Source organism: Onthophagus taurus, chromosome 3 (genome assembly GCF_036711975.1).
Source record: "Onthophagus taurus isolate NC chromosome 3, IU_Otau_3.0, whole genome shotgun sequence".
Classification (NCBI taxonomy): domain Eukaryota; kingdom Metazoa; phylum Arthropoda; class Insecta; order Coleoptera; family Scarabaeidae; genus Onthophagus; species Onthophagus taurus.
The window spans coordinates 4,277,964-4,297,945 of record NC_091968.1 but is presented as its reverse complement, the minus strand read 5'-3'; the positions used below and the strand labels follow the sequence as shown (position 1 = coordinate 4,297,945).

At 30.5% G+C, this 19,982-nt stretch overlaps 3 protein-coding genes and 1 long non-coding RNA gene across 4 annotated transcripts; 2 read left to right on the top strand and 2 right to left on the bottom strand.

Moving 5' to 3' along the window:
* Positions 1-1,374: 1,374 nt before the first annotated feature.
* LOC111417514 (RNA-binding protein RO60) lies at positions 1,375-13,560 on the top strand. The gene is made up of 6 exons (XM_023049815.2): positions 1,375-1,725; positions 1,880-2,418; positions 2,478-2,895; positions 8,547-8,902; positions 8,958-9,177; positions 9,236-13,560. The coding sequence occupies exons 2-6, from the start codon at positions 1,893-1,895 to the stop codon at positions 9,372-9,374; spliced, it is 1,659 nt and encodes a 552-aa protein (XP_022905583.2). The 5' UTR covers positions 1,375-1,725; positions 1,880-1,892; the 3' UTR covers positions 9,375-13,560.
* Positions 13,561-13,595: 35 nt separating this feature from the next.
* On the bottom strand, positions 13,596-15,570 carry LOC111417515 (zinc finger protein pita-like). Its single transcript, XM_023049817.2, has 3 exons — positions 15,521-15,570; positions 15,275-15,461; positions 13,596-14,971 (listed from the first exon to the last, which is right to left on the bottom strand). Exons 2-3 carry the CDS (start codon positions 15,440-15,442, stop codon positions 13,751-13,753), a joined length of 1,389 nt encoding a protein of 462 aa, XP_022905585.2. The 5' UTR covers positions 15,443-15,461; positions 15,521-15,570; the 3' UTR covers positions 13,596-13,750.
* Positions 15,011-15,888, top strand: LOC139429433 (uncharacterized). The gene is made up of 2 exons (XR_011640082.1): positions 15,011-15,147; positions 15,222-15,888. It is a non-coding gene; the product is annotated as an uncharacterized lncRNA (long non-coding RNA).
* Positions 15,889-18,076: 2,188 nt separating this feature from the next.
* On the bottom strand, positions 18,077-19,135 carry LOC139429313 (uncharacterized). The gene has a single exon (XM_071194982.1). It carries the CDS (start codon positions 19,133-19,135, stop codon positions 18,077-18,079), a length of 1,059 nt encoding a protein of 352 aa, XP_071051083.1.
* Between the last annotated feature and the right edge of the window lie 847 nt (positions 19,136-19,982).

The following is a 19,982-nucleotide window of genomic DNA, read 5'->3' as shown; positions in this document are numbered from 1 at the left end:
GTACAAACACGACATATTTATCTTCAATATTAATGAAGTTATGGTCATCTTTCGGTTAGAAATGTCAACGTTAATTTTGACATATTTGTAATTGTCGTGAAAAATCCTTTAAAATGAGCCCAAACATGATACGTTTAATTCCAATATTAGTCAAGACCTCAATGTCATTTTGCCATTTTGACAAATTCTTAATTTTTATAAAATGTCTTAAAATTTGTCACAAAAACAAAAAAAATAAAAAATTAAGGTTGGTATTAATATTTCTAAATTAAATTGATATTGATATGTTCATTGTTGCTAACTTAGGGTTTAATGCTTTTTATTCAAACTTTTTTGTTTTTTGAGATATGTGCGTCATCTTGGGACTCATTTTAAAGGTTTTTTAATGAACATGACAAATATGTCAAAATTGACGTTGACGTTTCAAACCGGAAGTGATTGTATTTTCATTAATATTAAAGTTAAATATGTCGAGTTTGGATTCATTTTAAAGGATTTTTTATGAAGTTGACAAATATGTCAAAATTAAAAGTTGTAAGTTCGAACTTTTTGGTTTTTTGAGATAAATGCGTCAAGTTTGGACTCACTTTAAAGGTTATTTTATGAAGATTACGAATATAATAATAAAATTAAAGTTGACATTGACAACTGAAAGTTTTTTTCACTACTAAACCCGACTGTTTCTGGTTCTCGTTCTAGTTTTAGTACTATACAAATATACTATAAAACTTTCTAGTTCTAGGTCTAGTGTTAGTTCTTTAATTGTTATTTAACCTTAAATTCTTGTACATACATTTTAATTGATCTAAAAATTTTTTTTTTCATTTAATCCACTTACATTGCTTATAATTTCATCCATTTACCAATTTTGGATTAAATACAACCTTTAAATCCAATTAATTATGTGTTTTTCATTAAAAAAAACTTAAATTCAACGTCAATTTTGATAATCACCTGCAATATTTGGATCTTAATCACCATGGTAACCGAGTCAAGTTGGATAACCTAACAATAATAAAATTATAACCGTTAATATTTCGTTTCATATTTTAATTTGTTCTTTATTTTATTTTATATCTTTTTTTTATATTTTTGTATATTGCTTTTTAAGTGAAATACACTGTATAAATAAAAACATAGAAATGTCGTTTCTTCCAATGACGTCACAGCAAGGCCTATGCAGGGGGATACGTTCATAACCACTTACATATTTACAAAAATAATGCCATCTTGTTGCCTTTGGAGTTGCAAAAATAGCAATAAACAGGGCTTTCGACTCTTCAGAGTTTCACAAGAGAGAAAATGAAAGGAAATTTGGCATAATTTTATCAACAGAACGACATAGTTTTAAATTTCCCGCTTGACTTTCGAGCCAAAATGGCGGAAAACCGCGATACTTTTTATTCGAGATTTATTCAAAACGTTATCTATTGGTTTTACTGATAACTTTAGTAGCGATTGCAACTGCAGGTAGTTGATGAGAAAGAGGCCAAATTATAAGGATTACACTATTAAATAAGAATACATAAATTTGCTTAAAATGCTGCATATAAGAAGTACATAACCTCCTCTAGCAGATGTCTCTACTGTTAGAGTTAAATCGTTCCAAATGTAGTTGGCAAAAATGGTATTTTGCCAAACCCGATATCGCATTCCACCCAGAAAAAAAAGTGACAGCAATACATAACTTAACACGTTAGCAAAAAGAGTTTCCCAATAAAACAGGTAAGAAAATACATTTTAAAAACATTTAACACTTTCAGTGACTATGCCAACCACCTAACATTGATATAGCTCCTAACTTAACCTATTAGCAGCCATGACTAAATCTCAAACCTTGCTCTTTGTATTGAACCTAATTTTTTTTCTTATTCTTTAGCTAAGATATCATCATGAATGAAGAAAAGAAAACAAGCGTAAAACCGCCTCTTGACCGATTAACACGATTTATTTACCTAAACACTGAAAAGCCAAGATTTATCAGTGGGAATCCTGAGGTTCATAACAAATTTTTACCAAATGAAGTGACTTTTAATAACGAAATTAATTCCTCTGAGTGTCAAAAAGTTCCAGTTTTAATACAATCACTTTCAAAGAAAAATATTCCATACAAAGAAGCCGTTTTTTTCGCTTTAGTCTCATTAATACGATCGCGTACAGCTGAGAAATTTAATCCGCACGATTTATATACGGCGGTTTTAAATCAATTTGATTGCAACGAAGATTTATTTTCGTTTGTTAAATGTTATCGGGCACAAGCTAAAAATGTACCGAGTGGTTTAAAAAAAATTATTGCTGCTTATTATTTTCGAAAAGAACCTATGGAGTTGGTTAAAACTGTTACGGAAAGTAATAGTTATCACGGATGGTCGCATAAAGATTTATTTAAGTTGATCCATTACAAAACGGATAATATTTGTTAGTACAAGATCAAACAAAAAAAATCCTCAAAAATTAAATGTTTTTTTTTGTTTTAGTATTTGATTTAATCATAAAATATGTTTTATTCGGTATGGAAAGAGCTCTATCTTCTTCTGGAGGTACAAAAGAAGAAAACGAAATTTTGGATTATTTAAAAAAAATCGAAACTTTTAAAAGATCTGAAGATGAACAATTCGCGATTGAATGTTTCAACGAATTGGAGATTAGCAAGGTTAAACAACTTCCAGGAAAGCTAAACAAATCTTACATTGTTTGGGAAGCTTTAATTCCAAGATTATCACTTTCCGAATTGATTCAGAATCTCCCAAAGTTGTACAAAATGGGATTTTTAAAACAAGGAACTCTACATGATAAAGTAATTGAAATTTTATTGGATAAAAAAAGAATTGAAGCTTCGAAAATCCAACCAATTGAAGTTTTTATTGGATTAAAAAATTTAGAAAAAGGCGGAAAGTAAGTTTTTTTTTTTTAATACAGGGCGTCTCACGCAACTGGTTCGTTAAAAATTTTTAAGTTCCACTATCCATACAGTTTTGAAATTTTAGTAGCATAGGTTGTTCATTTGATCTAACATATTTTCAAAATGGCTGCCACTTCCGGTCTACCGGAAGTAGACCATAACTTCGTTATTTTCAATTATTATAGTTTTTATTACACCTATTAATTGTACAGGGTGGGCAAATTTCCCTCTCTCTTTTTTGGAGACTAATCCAATCCTACAAACACCCTCATTTCAGTGGTGTCCATAACGTCGATTTTGATCAAAAATTAGTGGGCATCACTGCTCTAAATCGATTAAACGTCAAAATTGTTGATTTTCGAAAATTAACTCAATCATAACTCAAAAACTAAAAGCGATGGAGAAAAACATTTTATACATAAAATCTTAGTAATGGGCCATAAAGACTAGATCCATAACAAGATTGAACCCAATTGTTACCATTTTTTATTTATAAGCTCTAAATTGATTAACCATCAAAATTGTTGATTTTCGAAAATTAACTCAATCATAACTCAAAAACTAAAAGCGATGGAGAAAAACATTTTATACATAAAATCTTAGTAATGGGCCATAAAGACTAGATCCATAACAAGATTGAACCCAATTATTGGCATTTTTTATTTATAAGCTCTAAATCGATTAAACATCAAAATTGTTGATTTTCGAAAATTAACTCAATCATAACTCAAAAACTAAAAGCGATGGAGAAAAACATTTTATACATAAAACCTTAGTAATGGGCGATAAAGACTAGGTCCATAACAAGATTGAACCCAATTATTACCATTTTTTATTTATAAGCTCTAAATCGATTAAACATTAAAATTGTTGATTTTTTGGAAAATTAACTCAATCATAATTCAAAAACTAAATTCGATGGACAATTATTTTTTATACATAAATCCTTAATAGTGGACCATAAAAACTAGATCCATAAAAAGATTTAACCCAATTATTACCATTTTTTATTTATAAGCTCTAAATCGATTAAACATCAAAATTGTTGATTTTCGAAAATTAACTCAATCATAACTCAAAAGCTAAAAGCCATGGAGAAAAATTTTTTATACATAAAACCTTAGTAATGGGCGATAAAGACTATATCCATAACAAGATTGAACCCAATTATTACCATTTTTTATTTATAAGCTCTAAATCGATAAAACATCAAAACTGTTGATTTTCGAAAATTAACTCAATCATAACTCATAAACTAAAAGCGATGGGGAAATATTTTTTATACATAAAACCTTAGTAATGGACCATAAAGACTAGATCCATAAAAAGATTGAACTCAATTATTACCATTTTTTATTTATAAGCTCTAAATCGATTAAATATCAAAATTGTTGATTTTCGAAAATTAACTCAATTATAACTCAAAAACTAAAGGCGATGGGGAAATACTTTTTATACATAAAACCTTAGTAATGGGCGATAAAGACTAGATCCATAACAAGATTGAACCCAATTATTACCATTTTTTATTTATAAGCTCTAAATCGATAAAACATCAAAACTGTTGATTTTCGAAAATTAACTCAATCATAACTCATAAACTAAAAGCGATGGGGAAATATTTTTTATACATAAAACCTTAGTAATGGACCATAAAGACTAGATCCATAAAAAGATTGAACCCAATTATTACCATTTTTTATTTATAAGCTCTAAATCGATTAAATATCAAAATTGTTGATTTTCGAAAATTAACTCAATTATAACTCAAAAACTAAAGGCGATGGGGAAATACTTTTTATACATAAAACCTTAGTAATGGGCGATAAAGACTAGATCCATAACAAGATTGAACCCAATTATTACCATTTTTTATTTATAAGCTCTAAATCGATTAATCATCAAAATTGTTGATTTTCGAAAATTAACTCAATCATAACTCAAAAACTAAAAGCGATGGAGAAAAATTTTTTATACATAAAACCTTAGTAATGGACCATAAACACTAGATCTATAAAAAGATTAAACCCAATTATAACCGTTCTTTATTTAGTAGATTTAAATCGACTAAACATCAAAATTGTTGATTTTCGAAAATTAACTCAATCATAACTCAAAAACTAAAAGCGATGGAGAAAAACTTTTTATACATAAAACCTTATTAATGGTCGATAAAGACTAGATCCATAACAAGATTGAACCCAATTATTACCATTTTTTATTTATAAGCTCTAAATCGATTTAACATAAGAATTGTTGATTTTCGAAAATTAACTCAATCATAACTCATAAACTAAAAGCGATGGGGAAATATTTTTTATACATAAAACCTTAGTAATGGGCGATAAAGACTAGATCCATAACAAGATTGAATCCAATTATTACCATTTTTTATTTATAAGCTCTAAATCGATTAAACATCAAAATTGTTGATTTTCGAAAATTAACTCAATCATAACTCAAAAACTAAAAGCGATGGGGAATTATTTTTTATACATAAATCCTTAATAATGGACTATAAAGATTAGATCCATAAAAAGATTTAACCCAATTATTACCATTTTTTATTTATAAGCTCTAAATCGATTAAACATCAAAATTGTTGATTTTCGAAAATTAACTCAATCATAACTCATAAACTAAAACCGATGGGGAAATATTTTTTATACATAAAACCTTAGTAATGGACCATAAAGACTAGATCCATAAAAAGATTGAACTCAATTATTACCATTTTTTATTTATCAGGTCTAAATCAGTGGTGGCCATAACGTCGATCGCTAAGAAAATCATGAATCTGAAATATCTATATCTGGGCCTCAGAACAAAAAAAACGGAAGGTTACTTTAAATCCTTCAGCCGATCTTGGCAAGACATTTATATAAAAAGTCTATCTTGATTAAAAATTGGTGGACACCACTGTTCTATGTTCTTTTGTTTTTAAGTTATAGCCAAAAAGTCAAATTTTCGTGATTTCAAAAAATGCTCATATTTCTTTGAAATGGGGTTGATACGTTCTTAAGACACTTTTTTAAGTAGAATATACTGCCGTTGAGAAATTTTAAACATACTTGATGATTTTAAATACAATCTACAGTGTGTCCCCGGATAGGTGAAACGACTCTTATAAAAGGTAAATTTTTTTCGATATTAATTGTAATCTTTTGGGGTTTAGCCCTGCTTGATTAACGACTAATTTTGAACATATTATCAATTATTAAAAAACAAGTGAGCCTTGACAGTGAAAGAAAAACTCTTTTTGTGGCAGGTAAAGTACCTTTTCTGTTTACAGTACGTGAAAGTGTTACTAAGAAGTTTTGTTCAGAATGAAAAACTATGGGCATATGCAAATTTTCGGATTGATCGGCCTACTTTGAAAAAATCCATATCAAACAATTTTATTTCTAACAAAGACTGCCATGGAAAAACAAAATTGCTTTCCTGTCACTGTTAATATCTCAAACTGTAATTTAGTAAACTTAAAGTGTTTTTTAAACAGAATGTTAACATTACAGGAAAAAGTTTACGTGATTCAGTGTTATGGAACCGGGAAAAAACCGATTATTGCTTTATTTTGTGAAAAATTTCCAAATACTGCAATTAAAAGAAGTACTTGTTGGCGTTTAATCAAAAGATTTCTTACAGCAGGAAGTATTCACTCTAAGAAAAAAAAAATATGATGAAACTGATTAACTATGATCAACTGTTTTCCTTTGTGGGCGAACACACACTTAATTTCTTGTGAACATTTTCAGAACGGTTTGTTTATTTCTCCCTAATAATCTGAATCTCAAAACAAAAAGTCGTAATAAGGTACTATTGACAAAAATAATAAACAATAGGTTTTATCAAAGTAGGCTGATGAAAATTTGCATATGGCCATAACTTTTCATTCTGAATAAAATTTCTTAGTAACATTTTACCATACTGTAAACAGAAAAGGTACTTTACCTGACACACAAGAAGTTTTAGCTTCAGTATCACCACTCACTTGTTTTTTAAAATTTGAAAATATGTTCAAAATTAGTCTTTAATCAAGCAGGCCTGAACCCCAAAAGATGACAGTTAATATCGAAAAAAATTTACATTTTATAAGAGTCGTTTCATCTATCCGGGGACACACTGTATACTTGATTATGATGTTACTAAGAAGAGCATATTTTTAGCTTTCCAATGATGTATCGCATGTATGGCTATTTGCGGAAAATAAGCGTTAATATTCAATTCCAAAGTATAGAGTAGTTGCTATATGGTTTTGTACCATTATTCAGGTATTATCATTTGTTTAGTGAAAATAATTTTGCTTTTAAGTTTAATAAAATTGCTATAAAATAAACAATTTATAGGTTGGGTGTTGACCGGGTTAATAGGAAAATGCATGGTTAACATTGCTTGTGACGTCACAAAACGTGACGTAACGTGTTTTTTTGGGTCATTTCACATTGTCTATATTACTTTGAATCTTTATTTCGTGATTCTTGTATCTCTTCGGACAATTACCCGATAGGTAAAACCGATTTTTTAATTAGATCTGCCCTATGACGTAATATTTTATGTAGACTTTGTGGCATATAATACCAAGGATACAAATTAACATAGATCTTTACAGGATTTATACAATCAGATTAGAATACTACACTATTTACTTCGAAATCACAGGAAATAGTAATTAAAATGGTACTTATTCGTTTTATAAAATTTTCATTCTTTCCTGAGATTTCAGAAGCTAATTTAGGACTTGGCTGTATTGCTGTTATTGGTTGTCCCAAAACCTGGCTTGGACATACCAGAAGACCCATGTTACGACGAAATTTTTCTTGTATTTCTTTCTTCCTTGTTTCTACTTATCTCTTATCTTCTTTCCTGGCTTGCCATTTACATATCTTTAATCAGTAAACGATATGTAAAATGCCCTCAAACGCTTTTATCCACGCATGGAGGCTTGAAATTTCATATTCCAACTTATCTTGTTTTATCACTCTTTCTAATACGACATCTATGTCATTCATTTGCAATTTCAAGCAACCACAAAGATGACAGTTTTCACCGGGCGTATTAGTACAAAGCGAGCGCTTTTTCAGCTGTAATTTTTGGTGGTAGTTGTTGTGAAGGGGAATCTGACAAACACATTTTTTTATTTTTGTGACCCTCTTAGGAAATAAACTAGACACTTGTTTAATTATATAAGCTACATCTCTTTTTCCCGTTCAGCTAAGACTTACTCTTGATGCGTAAGTCAGTTCATCTTGCGTAAACGGCTGCAGGAGGGGACGAACTTTTCTTCGTTTGACTGAATCACTACAACTACCAAAAGATTTTCTGGTCTTCCAGACCGTGATAGAATTTTTTTGGGTGGAAGTCCCTTAAAAACGATTTTCTCGCCGAGCCATTTCTCAGTCTTTGAGATAAATATCTTTTTAATACGATAATATTGTTTCATTTTAACATTAATTGACTGCAAAAGTTTTTAATCGTTTTCTTAATTAAATGTTTAAAATCCTCCTCATGTTCCAAAAAGTCGCTTTTTTGCGTCAATCTGGCCATTTTGAAAATCTCTAAGAATAGTGTATCCTGAAAAAGGTCTAACAAACCAGTTACGTGAGACACCCCCATATTAAATAATTTTAATAAATTTTCGTTGTAGACCAAAAGATCCTAATTTAATAAAATACCTACTAAGTAAAGAAGATATTGAAATGAAGGAAAAACTTGACAAGAAACCAAATTTTGCGCATCAAGAACCAGCAAAATGCGCCCAAGTAATATCTGCTTTACAAAAAGCTTTCCAAACGTCGCTTTTGAATCTTTGTCCTATGTCTCGAAACGTTATGATTACCGTTGAAATTCAAGATAAAATGAATGAGCCGTGTTTAACTACGAAAAATGTTACGAGAATTGAAGCTGCCGCTTTGGTTATATTGTGTATGATTAAAATGACTAGAAATTATACGGTGGGCGTTTTTAACGGAAATGGCATATCAACGATGCAATTCGAAAAAAGTATGTAATGAATTAAAAAAAATTTATATAACTATAATTTTTCTTTTAATTTTAGATGCATCTATTGGTCAAATAATAAAAAAATTAAAAGAAGCTCACCACGGTCAAGCGAATTTTAATACACCTTTTGATTGGGCAAAAAAGAATAAAAAATCAATCGATTTTTTCATAAATATTTTTATGACATCCACGTTTTGTGTCGTCCCCGATCAAGATCAACGATTAAAAACGGGATATGAAAATTATTGTAAAGAATTAAAATTACACGATATAAGGTAATCAATTTCGAATAAAATTAAATTCGATTTAATATTAAATTTTTTTTAATTTTAGAGTTATACAATTCGCGCCAGCTTCGCACCGGTTGGATTATGCTTCAAGCGTGGCCGATTCAAAACCATACCTTGACGTTTGTGGTTTTGATGTAAACACTATGAAAGTAATTGATGGGTTTATGAACTATTTGTTTTAGTTTGTAAGCGAATTATGCCATTTAAAACGGTAGTTAATCATTAATTTTAAGAAAAATCTGACGAGACCTCCGATGAAAATGTGTTCAAAAATTGCATTCAAAAAAAAAAAATAAATAAATAAATAAAAAGGACAAAAACAAGGAAGTACAGTATGCAAAATCCACATTTGGACACCATCCGAAATATTAGAAAATTACGAATTACGCAAGAATGGAAATTTCAAATATTTTTCATGTTTTATTTTACTTAGAAGAGTATTTGCTTGCTCAAGTTGATTTTAATCAAATCAAACACTGAGCTGAATGCCTATTTGCTTAATAACAGCACTTAAACACCTCGGCATTAATTCCTCTAGTTTAGTGGTTAATTGACGTAATATTTCAATTTCTTGAATATTGACAATAGGATTAAGATCTGGGCTGTGTTTTGAGGTGCTCTGAATTGTTGTACATGATTTAAAGTCTAGAATCTTGCACGGTATGCTTCGAATCATTATCCTGTTGAAAGATAAAATCTCGTAACATCCTAATTTTTCTGCACATTGCTCAATTTTTTTTCAAAATATTTATACACCCCTTCGCAGTCAATAATCCATCTATAAAATGATGATTTCGGACTTCTACTGCTGAAAAAGATTCCCATACCTGTATATAACTGTTATTTTGCTCTCAGAAGGTTAAGAACTGCTAATAGACGACTAAATATTAATTGCAGAAACTGAATATTGTTGACAGAAGCAAAATTCTGCTAAAGGCGAACTAGATATTGCTAATGAAAGATTAAATAGCGTTTGCAGAAGACTACTTACAATTTGCACAAGACAAAATATTGGTGGTAAAGACTACTATTAGCAGAAGGCTTAAATCTGTGTCGCAGTCAATATTTCATCTATAAAATGAAGATTTCGGACTCCTGTCGCTGAAAAACATCTCCATATCATCACCAAAATATTGAATTTAGTCTCCTATGTGAAAATTACCATTTACCAGAATAAATGGGAATGTATTTTCGAAATGTTACAGTTTTTATTGTTTAAGGATGTCATCTGCTTCCTGTTGTTAATAATTTACGGTAAGTTTTCAATTTTTGCAAAGAGAATACTAATCAATTTGAATACAATATCAACACATTAATTTATTACGGCAAATTCTGGATATGGGAAAACATTTATATAATGAAATGGTTCAAGTAAGAGAAAGATGAATAAAATCTGCTGGCAGAGAATTAGATACTGTTTTCAGAACACTTAATACTACTGGGAGATGACTAATGGAAGACTAGATAGCGTTTGCAGAAGACTACTTATTGTTTGTATAAGACAAAATATTGCTCATAGAAGACTAGATACCGTTTCTAGAAGACTACTGTTACCAGGAGGCTTAAACTTGTTTGCAGATAATTACATTTTGCTCTCAGAAGTGTAGGAACTGCTAATAGAAGACCAAATATTAAGTGCAGAAACTGAATATACTTGAGAGAAGCAAAATTCTGCTAAAGGCGAACTAGATATTGCTAATGAAAGACTAAATAGCGTTTGCAGAAGACTACTTACAGTTTGCACAAGACAAAATATTGGTGGTAGAAGACTAGACACTGTTTCTAGAAGACTACTATTAGCAGAAGGCTTAAACCTATTTCGCAATCAATATTCCATCTATAAAATGAAGATTTCGAATTCCTGCCACTGAAAAACATAGTTTTACATACTCCAAAGTCTAGAATGTAGGGGGAATCATTATCCAATTGAAAGATAAAATCTCGTAAACATCCCAATTTTTCTTTGTTCATTTGAAAGTTCAGTTGACATTCTACCCACTTCGAATTTTCTGCAATTTTTATAATAATTCAACACACTTTGAAGTTTAAAGAAAAAACAGTGTTTAACAAAGAAATTGAGGACAAAACACGATTAAAAATTTTGTATAACAGCGGTTATACACAGTAATACAAAAATCTTGCAATCTGTTCGAATACTATTTTTGCTGTTAATAAAATGCTCTTTCGCATACAGTTGTCGAACTGTATAGGTAGGGTAAGGTGTTGTATCTTGGACCATTTTATTTCTAAAGTTGATATTTCAATATTTATCAGTTATTGCTGTAAAGGATAAAATTCATAGTTGGAATCGAAAGATGAGTAATCTTCGAAAGAAAAAAATGTGATTTGATCAACGTTGATTGGAACAACGTTGAATGTATCTTGGACCAATTAGTAATGGAGAACTCCAATAAATGTTGAACTCAATGCCCTGGTTGGCGATGCGGACATAAGCAGATTTGTTAAATTTCAGCGAATTAGATGGCTGGGACACATAAGAAGAATGGAAGACGGAAATCCTTACAGAATGGAAACCAACAGAGCTAAGACCTCGTAAAAGATGATTAGATGACGTGAAGGATGACTTGAAGGCGATGGGAGCGAGGAATTGCTGGAGAGTGGCTAGGAGTAGACGGGAATGGTGTTGTTTAATTACAAAACATTATATTGACTAAAGTCAACTGAAAAGATAATTTGTTCTCTTATATTGTTGACAATTCAAGGGTAGCTGGAGTGGGAAGACATAATAGTATCAACAAAAGAAACATCTCCATCGCTAAGAGCAAAGTTTCTGGCTGCTTTTGTGCCAACTATTTTTTTTTGTAAAATTGTTTCCCTCATCAATTTTATTCACTATGATGACCACAAAATGTTTTTCTTTTTTCTAGTTGTACTACTACATAATCGTTTTCTTGAATAGAGCCGATTTTGGAGGACAATGTACAATTATATTTGACGTTTCGTCAACATTATAAATTTTGCTTAGCTCAAATTTATATCGCGTTAAGCATGTTGTTGGATGTTGGAAAAGAATTCATTCCATACCAGCTTTTCTTTCTTTAATCCATGAATCTGGTATATTTTTTTTATTTGCAACACTAATTTTTGTAGTCACTTATTTTACTAATAGATGTTGTTTGTTATATTGAATGTGGTGTTGCCTTAGCAATTTGGTTATATATGGACTAGTCTAAGTACGAATATGCCATTGGTCTAAAGTACACGTTTGGTAACGTTTTTGAAAAGTCGTTCTTGTTTTACTATGTTATGATTACAAGCATCACTTCACTTTTAAATTAAAGACAAATGAACGCAGAATATACTTGACTAAGAATTTTTAACTCTGCTCTTAATGTAGAGTGAAAATACTTAGTTTAATCAAACTTAAAAATTTACTTTAGGACACTAAAAACATATTACTATGATGTATACTCTCCAGTGGAGTAAATATTATGTTTGTAGATGCTTGTTTTATAAGTAAAACTACTACCCATCCAAGGTACAACACATTCTCATAACCAAGACATCCACTTTTGCTTTTATTCTTCTAAGTGAAATAAATCATCAAAAATATTTGAAATTTATTCTACTATTCTTGAGTAATTCGTGATTTTCTAATTTTATGTGGGGTACGAATACGGATTTTGCATACTGTAAATAAACTAAAAAAACATTGTTTTTAAGCAAAAATAATAGTGATGAAAATGTTCTGTGATCCTCTTTATGTTTATCTTTTTAAATAGGGGAAAAAGTAATAAAAAAATTTTAAAATAAGATACAAAAACTGGTCGAAAAACGAAAAATAAATATTAATATAAAATAAAATAGTTTGAGGATTTAGTATTTTTACATGATCATACTAATTAAATTAAGAACTTACTAAGCAATTAGGATATAAGTTTTAAATTAAACTAATAATGATAAAATCTTATTAATATTAACTAATAATCATAATTTTGTTTCTTTATGATTAATTTTTAGAGAATAAGGTGCTTAATCAACTTGTTTTTTTAGATATATCTTAATTAATCTTAATCATGTTTTATGTTTTTTTTAATTATTATCTAATTTATTAAATGAGTCAGTGGCCTTATATTTTTTGTTATATCTCGAAAGAAAAAAACCATCTCATGGAAAAGAAAGACTGTTGTTAAGTTTTGTTATTTAGGTTTTTTGGCTAAAAAAATCCAATTTCTTTGTTATTTATATGCATCTCAATAAAATCTAATTTTTTGTACTATTTATTCATTCATGAAATCTGTTATTTTTATATTTTGTAACTAAATTATACATTAACTGCTTCTTGTAGTTATGACTACACTTTTGTGGACTTTTCTAACACGTTGTTAATAAAAATTATCTTCTAAGCGTATTCGTTTTATTTAAAACACATTTGGGAAAAATTGGGATAATTAAAAAATTATTTTATTTTTTTTATCATTACTTTCCTAACTTACACTAATTTTTTACCAATTCATTCACGCCATAAAAATAATAAGAAATCAAATCTCTAAATTAACAAAAAGTATCATTAAAAACATCTTTTTTTTTCTATTTTTTAGGGTTGATGAGCCGCTTGTCGATGATGTCTCCTCAATGAAGATTTATCTGTAAATGCTTTATCGCAATCACGACATTTAAACATTTTTCCTGTATGTGTCACCAAATGCCTACTCAACCCAGATGCGTGACAAAAAACTTTAGGGCACAAAGTACAATAATGTAATTGAATATCAGTAGGATTTGTGTTAAGATGTGTCCGAAGATGTACTCTAAGCGGTTCTTTTTGTGTAAATCCTTTAGGACAATGCGGGCAACTATAAGGTTTTTGACCTGTATGCGTCATTAAATGGCGGAATAAAATTTCTTTTTGAGCAAAACTTTTCTGGCAAACCTCGCATTGAAAGGGGCGTTCTCCCGTGTGGATTCGTTCGTGTCTAATTAAAGCAGATCGAGTTGGAAACCATTTTTCGCAAATACCACAACTATAACCACGTTGTTGCATATGCACGGAAGCGTGTCTTCGTAATTGAATCCGTCTTGCAAATGATTTTGGACAATTCGGACATTGAAAAACTTTTAATTCTCCATCTTCGTTGTATTCTCTTGGAGATTCTATCGCAACGGGTTCTTGATCTTCTTCTGTTAATAATTCCATTAAAATAACTGACCCATCCTCTGTTGTAACTTGAACTTGGGTTGGCTTTCCTGGATGTTGATCAACTTTCATTTGAAGCTCCCCGGTTAAATTCAAATTTGGGTGAGAAGCCAAAGTGTTTTTAACAGCTTCCGCTATCGCCTCTAAATCTTGATCCCCAATAACTTGTTCTTCATCTTGTTGGTCGTATTGACTTTCCATTAAAAATAAATTTTCATCTTCTTGTTCTGCATCAATAACTTCTTTTTTAAGACTCACTTCAGTGTTTATGGTACAAGCTTCTTTGTTTACATCTTCAACATCTTGGGGTAACGTGATGTTTTCGGGGGCCTCCTCAGGTTCGTTATCTTCCGGTTGGATGTAAGCCACTTGAGTTACCCCTACTAAATCTTCTTCTGTGTGGACATCTACATTATCTATTTCTGCTGGTTCTTTCTCCTGTATCATTGGTTCTTTATCCAGTTCTGAGGATGTATCTTCTTCGGTGTTGTTCAAAACTTTTAAGTGGAGGCGAAGCTTCATGTCGGAAGTTTCACATTTTTTACGAAATGTGTACGATTTTTCCAATTGATACCGACAAGGGTGGCATATTTTATCTGGGAGTCCATCACCTTCAAAAACCTAAATTAAAAACAATTTAATTATAATTTAAAATAATTTGAGGTTAAGTTTTGGTAATTTGACAGAAACAATTGGCAACACTGGAATACTTAGTTTCTCACTTCTCTATAGCCATAAATATTAGAAACAATAACAGGATTTAATGATTCAAATTAATTGCAAACGTTATTGTACGTGTACGTAAATACTCCATAAAATCGATTCTAACAATTAAAACTTCGTTGCGAGGAATTTGTTTTATAATTTTCAGGTTAGATTTTTTACCAACCAAAACATCGGTAAAGTTTCGGCGTCGATTCTCACCTCGAGGGAAACGCAAGCCATGATTCGTAAAGCCAACGGGGGATCGTCATTGTTGAAAATGGAGACGAGTTCGTCCTCTCGGGCCATACATAACCTACAGATCTCATTTACATCAACAATTATCTCCTGGACCTCTCCCGGTTTCTGTTTCCTACTGTACGTTTTCATGTTCTCTCCGTTGTTGGTGCTGAAAAACGGATTCGGTAAATCAGTGATCTGCCTTTTGAGACGCACACACTACGCTACCACTTTATCGGCGGACATGACAGTTGCAGCGACGCCGCGCAAATGTCGGTAAAAAAACGTTACAAAGAATACGTCAAGCGGGAAATTCAAAATTCGATTAAATAAATTCAAATATTTAAGAAATTTATTGCAAATTATTAACGAAAGTGTTTAATTAGATACATTTATGCTGTAAGGGTTGAAATTTAATACATTTGTAATTAAATTAATTCGATAAAAAAAATAATTATAGGAAGCGGCAATAAATATGGCGCTAAATTTAAATTATTAACCTAAATTTTTATGATCCATTTAGAAAGAAGTGAAATGTTGTTAATTAACAGGTTGAAAACGAAAAGATTTCAATTATAAATAAATTAATATATATAAAAATTAACTTGAGTAACACTTGGAGATCTGTTCGTTGCCTTGTAACCATTTCCTGAACTGACACACCATCTTTTTGGGGGTCTTCCAGATGGTCTTGAACCGGGGGTGTTATTTACAAGCACAAATTGAAGAGCAACAACGAGACAAATCCACTTTTTGTCAAAAATGAGTTAAATACAGTTTTCGACATCAAAGTTTCATTTTCAGCCTGGAGATAACAACTGAAAGTTTTATAAAAACAAAAAGTAGCCAATATTTCTGGTAGAAGAATTAATTTGAAATCCAAAATAAACAATAACATTTTTTCCAATCGGCCTTTGTTTTGGAGATAATCGACTTCAAAGTTTGAAAATTTTCAATTTTACCCTCACACTGAAAATAAAACTTTGAAGCGCATTATGTCGACTACAAAAACCGATTCGAAAAAATGCTCTTCTTAATTTTTGATTAAAAATGAATTTTTCTATCAGAAATATTAGCTACTTTTATAAAACTTTCCGAACTGTAAGTTCCGATGTTGAACGGCTTTGTATTCTTGGCGCAATTCCCCTTTCAGGATACTTTCCTGGACGTTCAAAGCTTTGTTTTGAACGCTGTTTTGAAAGCTTTAATATGGACAATTTTACCCTGTCATTATTTTCTTACATTATTTCTTCCCTTGTTAAGAGAAATTCCGCTACACATCATTTTTTTCTTTAGCAAAAGGAATCGATATACGTCTATTACTATTAAAGGAACTAACAATAACCGATATCGATAATTTAATTCCTCTGTCACAATTCGGGATACGAATTAGATGTAGAAAAGTATTATTTGGTTGGAAGACAGAAAATGTTTGTATTAACCAAACTAATTTATTAAAAGGCTTATATTTATAATATATTTTTGAGTTTTTGCACACCACTGGCATCCACTATAAGTGCTTCTACAACATCCTCAAGCTTAGATAGTTGGATAGATGAAAATACCTCAATACATTTTCTTAAGGATATTTCTTGTAGATCAACCTAAAACTGAAATTATAAACTGATATTATAATTTTACAAGACTGTTCATCGGCACTTAAACCTAAACCTCCTTTTTAAATATCATTGTTTTTGTCATACTTAACGCGTTTATAAAAATATGTAACGTATATGTTACGGGTAAAGTTAGTAGGAAGGGTTGACCTCAATAGGTTTAACCGGGTAGTTTTAAAATAAGCCAACATAACTACCAACACCACCTACCTCACCCTACTAGCTTTATTCATAACATACATACGAATTGATGAGATGAGTACTTGTTTGTTACTGATACTTACTTTATAGAACTGTTGCTTACTTTTTACTTTTTTTTTATGATGTTTAGTAACTTTTAGTTTTCTTCTTAATATATTTGTTTATTTTATATTTATGTTTATTTAAAAAAAAATAAATACAGGTGTCCCGAAACTCAACGGCAAGCGGGCACCGGGTGAGAGGTCAACCCATACTTGTTCCATGTCTCTTAATTAAATGGTAATAGGTATCGTTCCCGTACATCATATCTTTAGGTACTACAGTCAGAAATGCTCACAATTTAATAGTGATTTTTTTAATAATGTATTCCTTGTGAACCATGCTACTATAGAAATCACAAATCAAACAACAAAGATGTGCCACTCAATATCTACGAACTACAAAATGTGGTTTCAACAAGATGGTTGCCCTTATGTCTTGCAAAAGGACTGTTTCAAATAAGGTTAACCTAAAGACAAAATTAAACAAACAAAAGGAATTATTCTTTTATTTATTATTATTAATTTTATAGCATTATTGTAGGGTATTATTTAAATGGACTATACCTTTTACAGTATGATTTCACACTTATGAAATATGATTTCGCACTAGCGAAAACAGATTACATGCAAATGAAATTTGATTTCGCACTAGCGAAAACAGATTACATGCAAATGAAATTTGATTTCACACTAACGAAAACAGAATTCATACAAATGAAATTTGATTTCTCACTAACGAAAACAGATTTCATACAAATGAAATATGATTTCACACTAACGAAAACAGAATTCATACAAATGAAATTTTATTTCAAACCAATGAAAACAGATTTCACAGTATTTAAATATTTAATTAGAACATTATTTATAACAAAAAATTATTAAATTAAATTTAACAACCAATCTAGCAACCAATAAATTATTAATTATATTTCTTGAATGTTTTCTTGTTGTAGTGCTGCTGCATAATAACGTTCTACATGATTCGAATATCTTAGTAAGTGTTGTTGTTGAACTTCTTGAATTGCTCTATCTGAAATTTCTTCTAAGATGCGCATTCTATATTCATGAAGTGTTAACCCTTGATTATTAACGCGTCTGTAATTCAATATTTCTTGCATTCTTTCTTGCATTTGCACTTTTACGGAAGATTTGAAACTACTCCATAACAACTCAATCGGATTTAGTAAATAAGAATATGGAGCAAGGCGTACTATTTCTATATCTTCTTCGGGTTCAAGTTCAGATTCAAGATTTGAATGTACAGGAGCATTATCAATAATAAATGTTGGCTTCTCGATGCCATCCGCAGTGCAAGTTGCTATTAAGCGACGCAGCCATTGTTTACAGTCGTGAGCTTTGTAGGATCCTCTTCTATGTTCAAATGAGATAATTCGCATCGCACTCATTGCCCCAATGCAATGTAAATTGCTTCCTTTACAAGCCGGAAGAATTACGTGTGCTTTATGACCTATTTTGGATCTACCTTCTTTTCGCCGACAATATAAATTAAAATTTGTTTCATCGATCCAAATAAGAGTTCTACCATTTGCTCGACTTTGTAATATTTGGTTTACATACTCTTTACGCTTGACTTTGTTTTCCTCATTATTCATATTTACTATTTGTGGTCTTAGTGCCTTAAGTGAAAATAATTGCCCGTCCAACCAGTTTTTCATTGTGTTTTGGCAAACGTTAACTTGAAATTCATTGCTAACATGATCACATAAGCCTTTCAATGTTATTGTAGAATCTTCCTCAATCCATCTAACCAATGCATCGGAAATTGCGGCGGTCTTTTTGGAAGAAGCATTACCACCTTTCTTTTTTGGAAGTGATTGATCTTTTTTCAACCATTCATAAGCAGTACGAACGTTCACTCCTAAAGCTGTAGCTGTAGCTCGCCAATCTTTGCCTTCTTCGTGTGCTTTTATAATTCTTTCTCTATCACTAATTGATATTTTATTATATTTAACACGAGACATTGCAAATGTAAAATCAAAACTTATGATATATTTTTATGATTGTCACAAAATGTCAAATAATTTTCATTCAAAATTAAAAATGATATTTGCCAAATATTTATTTAAATATTAATGAAACCAATATCTAATTATTAATTATTAATTGTGAAATCTGTTTTCATTGGTTTGAAATCAAATTTCATTTGTATGAAATCTGTTTTCGCTAGTGTGAAATCAAATTTTATTTGTGTGAATTCTGTTTTCGTTAGTGTGAAATCAAATTTCATTTGTATGAAATCTGTTTTCGCTAGTGTGAAATCAAATTTCATTTGTGTGAATTCTGTTTTCGTTAGTGTGAAATCAAATTTCATTTGTATGAAATCTGTTTTCGCTAGTGTGAAATCATATTTCATAAGTGTGAAATCATACTGTAAAAGGTATAGTTTATTATTACTATTATTTCCACCTCAAAGATTTTTTTTCACTTATTTATACTATAACTAACTTCTCTGCGTGTCGTCTTCTCACATCTGCTTCTCAACTTCTTATGTGTATGTCGTTCCAACTTCTATCCCCACCACCTGTCCTTCCAGACCCTTCTTTACCACAACCAGTCCCCACATTATTGTCTTAAAACTAAAGCAAATGCTCAAATTGTTTGCCGTCGGCACTAATACAAGCTCTGAATCGTCGCAAAAAAGATCTTTTTACTAGTTGTGCAAATCTCTTTGCATTTATTTCTTCTGCTGCTGTATAAATATTGTGGCACAGTTCGGCAAGATTTTCAATCGGTTTTTAATATACTGTTTCTTTTATGCAATCCTAATAAAAAGATCAAGGGGATGTATGCCTAGAGAATGAGGAGGCC

Bases quoted from the DNA above. Each gene is read 5' to 3' on its own strand.
- LOC111417515 (XM_023049817.2), bottom strand. From the start codon at position 15,442: ATGAAAACGTACAGTAGGAAACAGAAACCGGGAGAGGTCCAGGAGATA. The intron at 14,972-15,274 runs GTGAGAATCGAC...TTTTTAATTTAG, and splicing joins TGGCTTGCGTTTCCCTCGAG to GTTTTTGAAGGTGATGGACT.
- LOC111417514 (XM_023049815.2), top strand. From the start codon at position 1,893: ATGAATGAAGAAAAGAAAACAAGCGTAAAACCGCCTCTTGACCGATTA. The intron at 2,419-2,477 runs GTTAGTACAAGA...TTTTTGTTTTAG, and splicing joins TTACAAAACGGATAATATTT to TATTTGATTTAATCATAAAA. The intron at 9,178-9,235 runs GTAATCAATTTC...TTTTAATTTTAG, and splicing joins TTAAAATTACACGATATAAG to AGTTATACAATTCGCGCCAG.
- LOC139429313 (XM_071194982.1), bottom strand. From the start codon at position 19,135: ATGTCTCGTGTTAAATATAATAAAATATCAATTAGTGATAGAGAAAGA.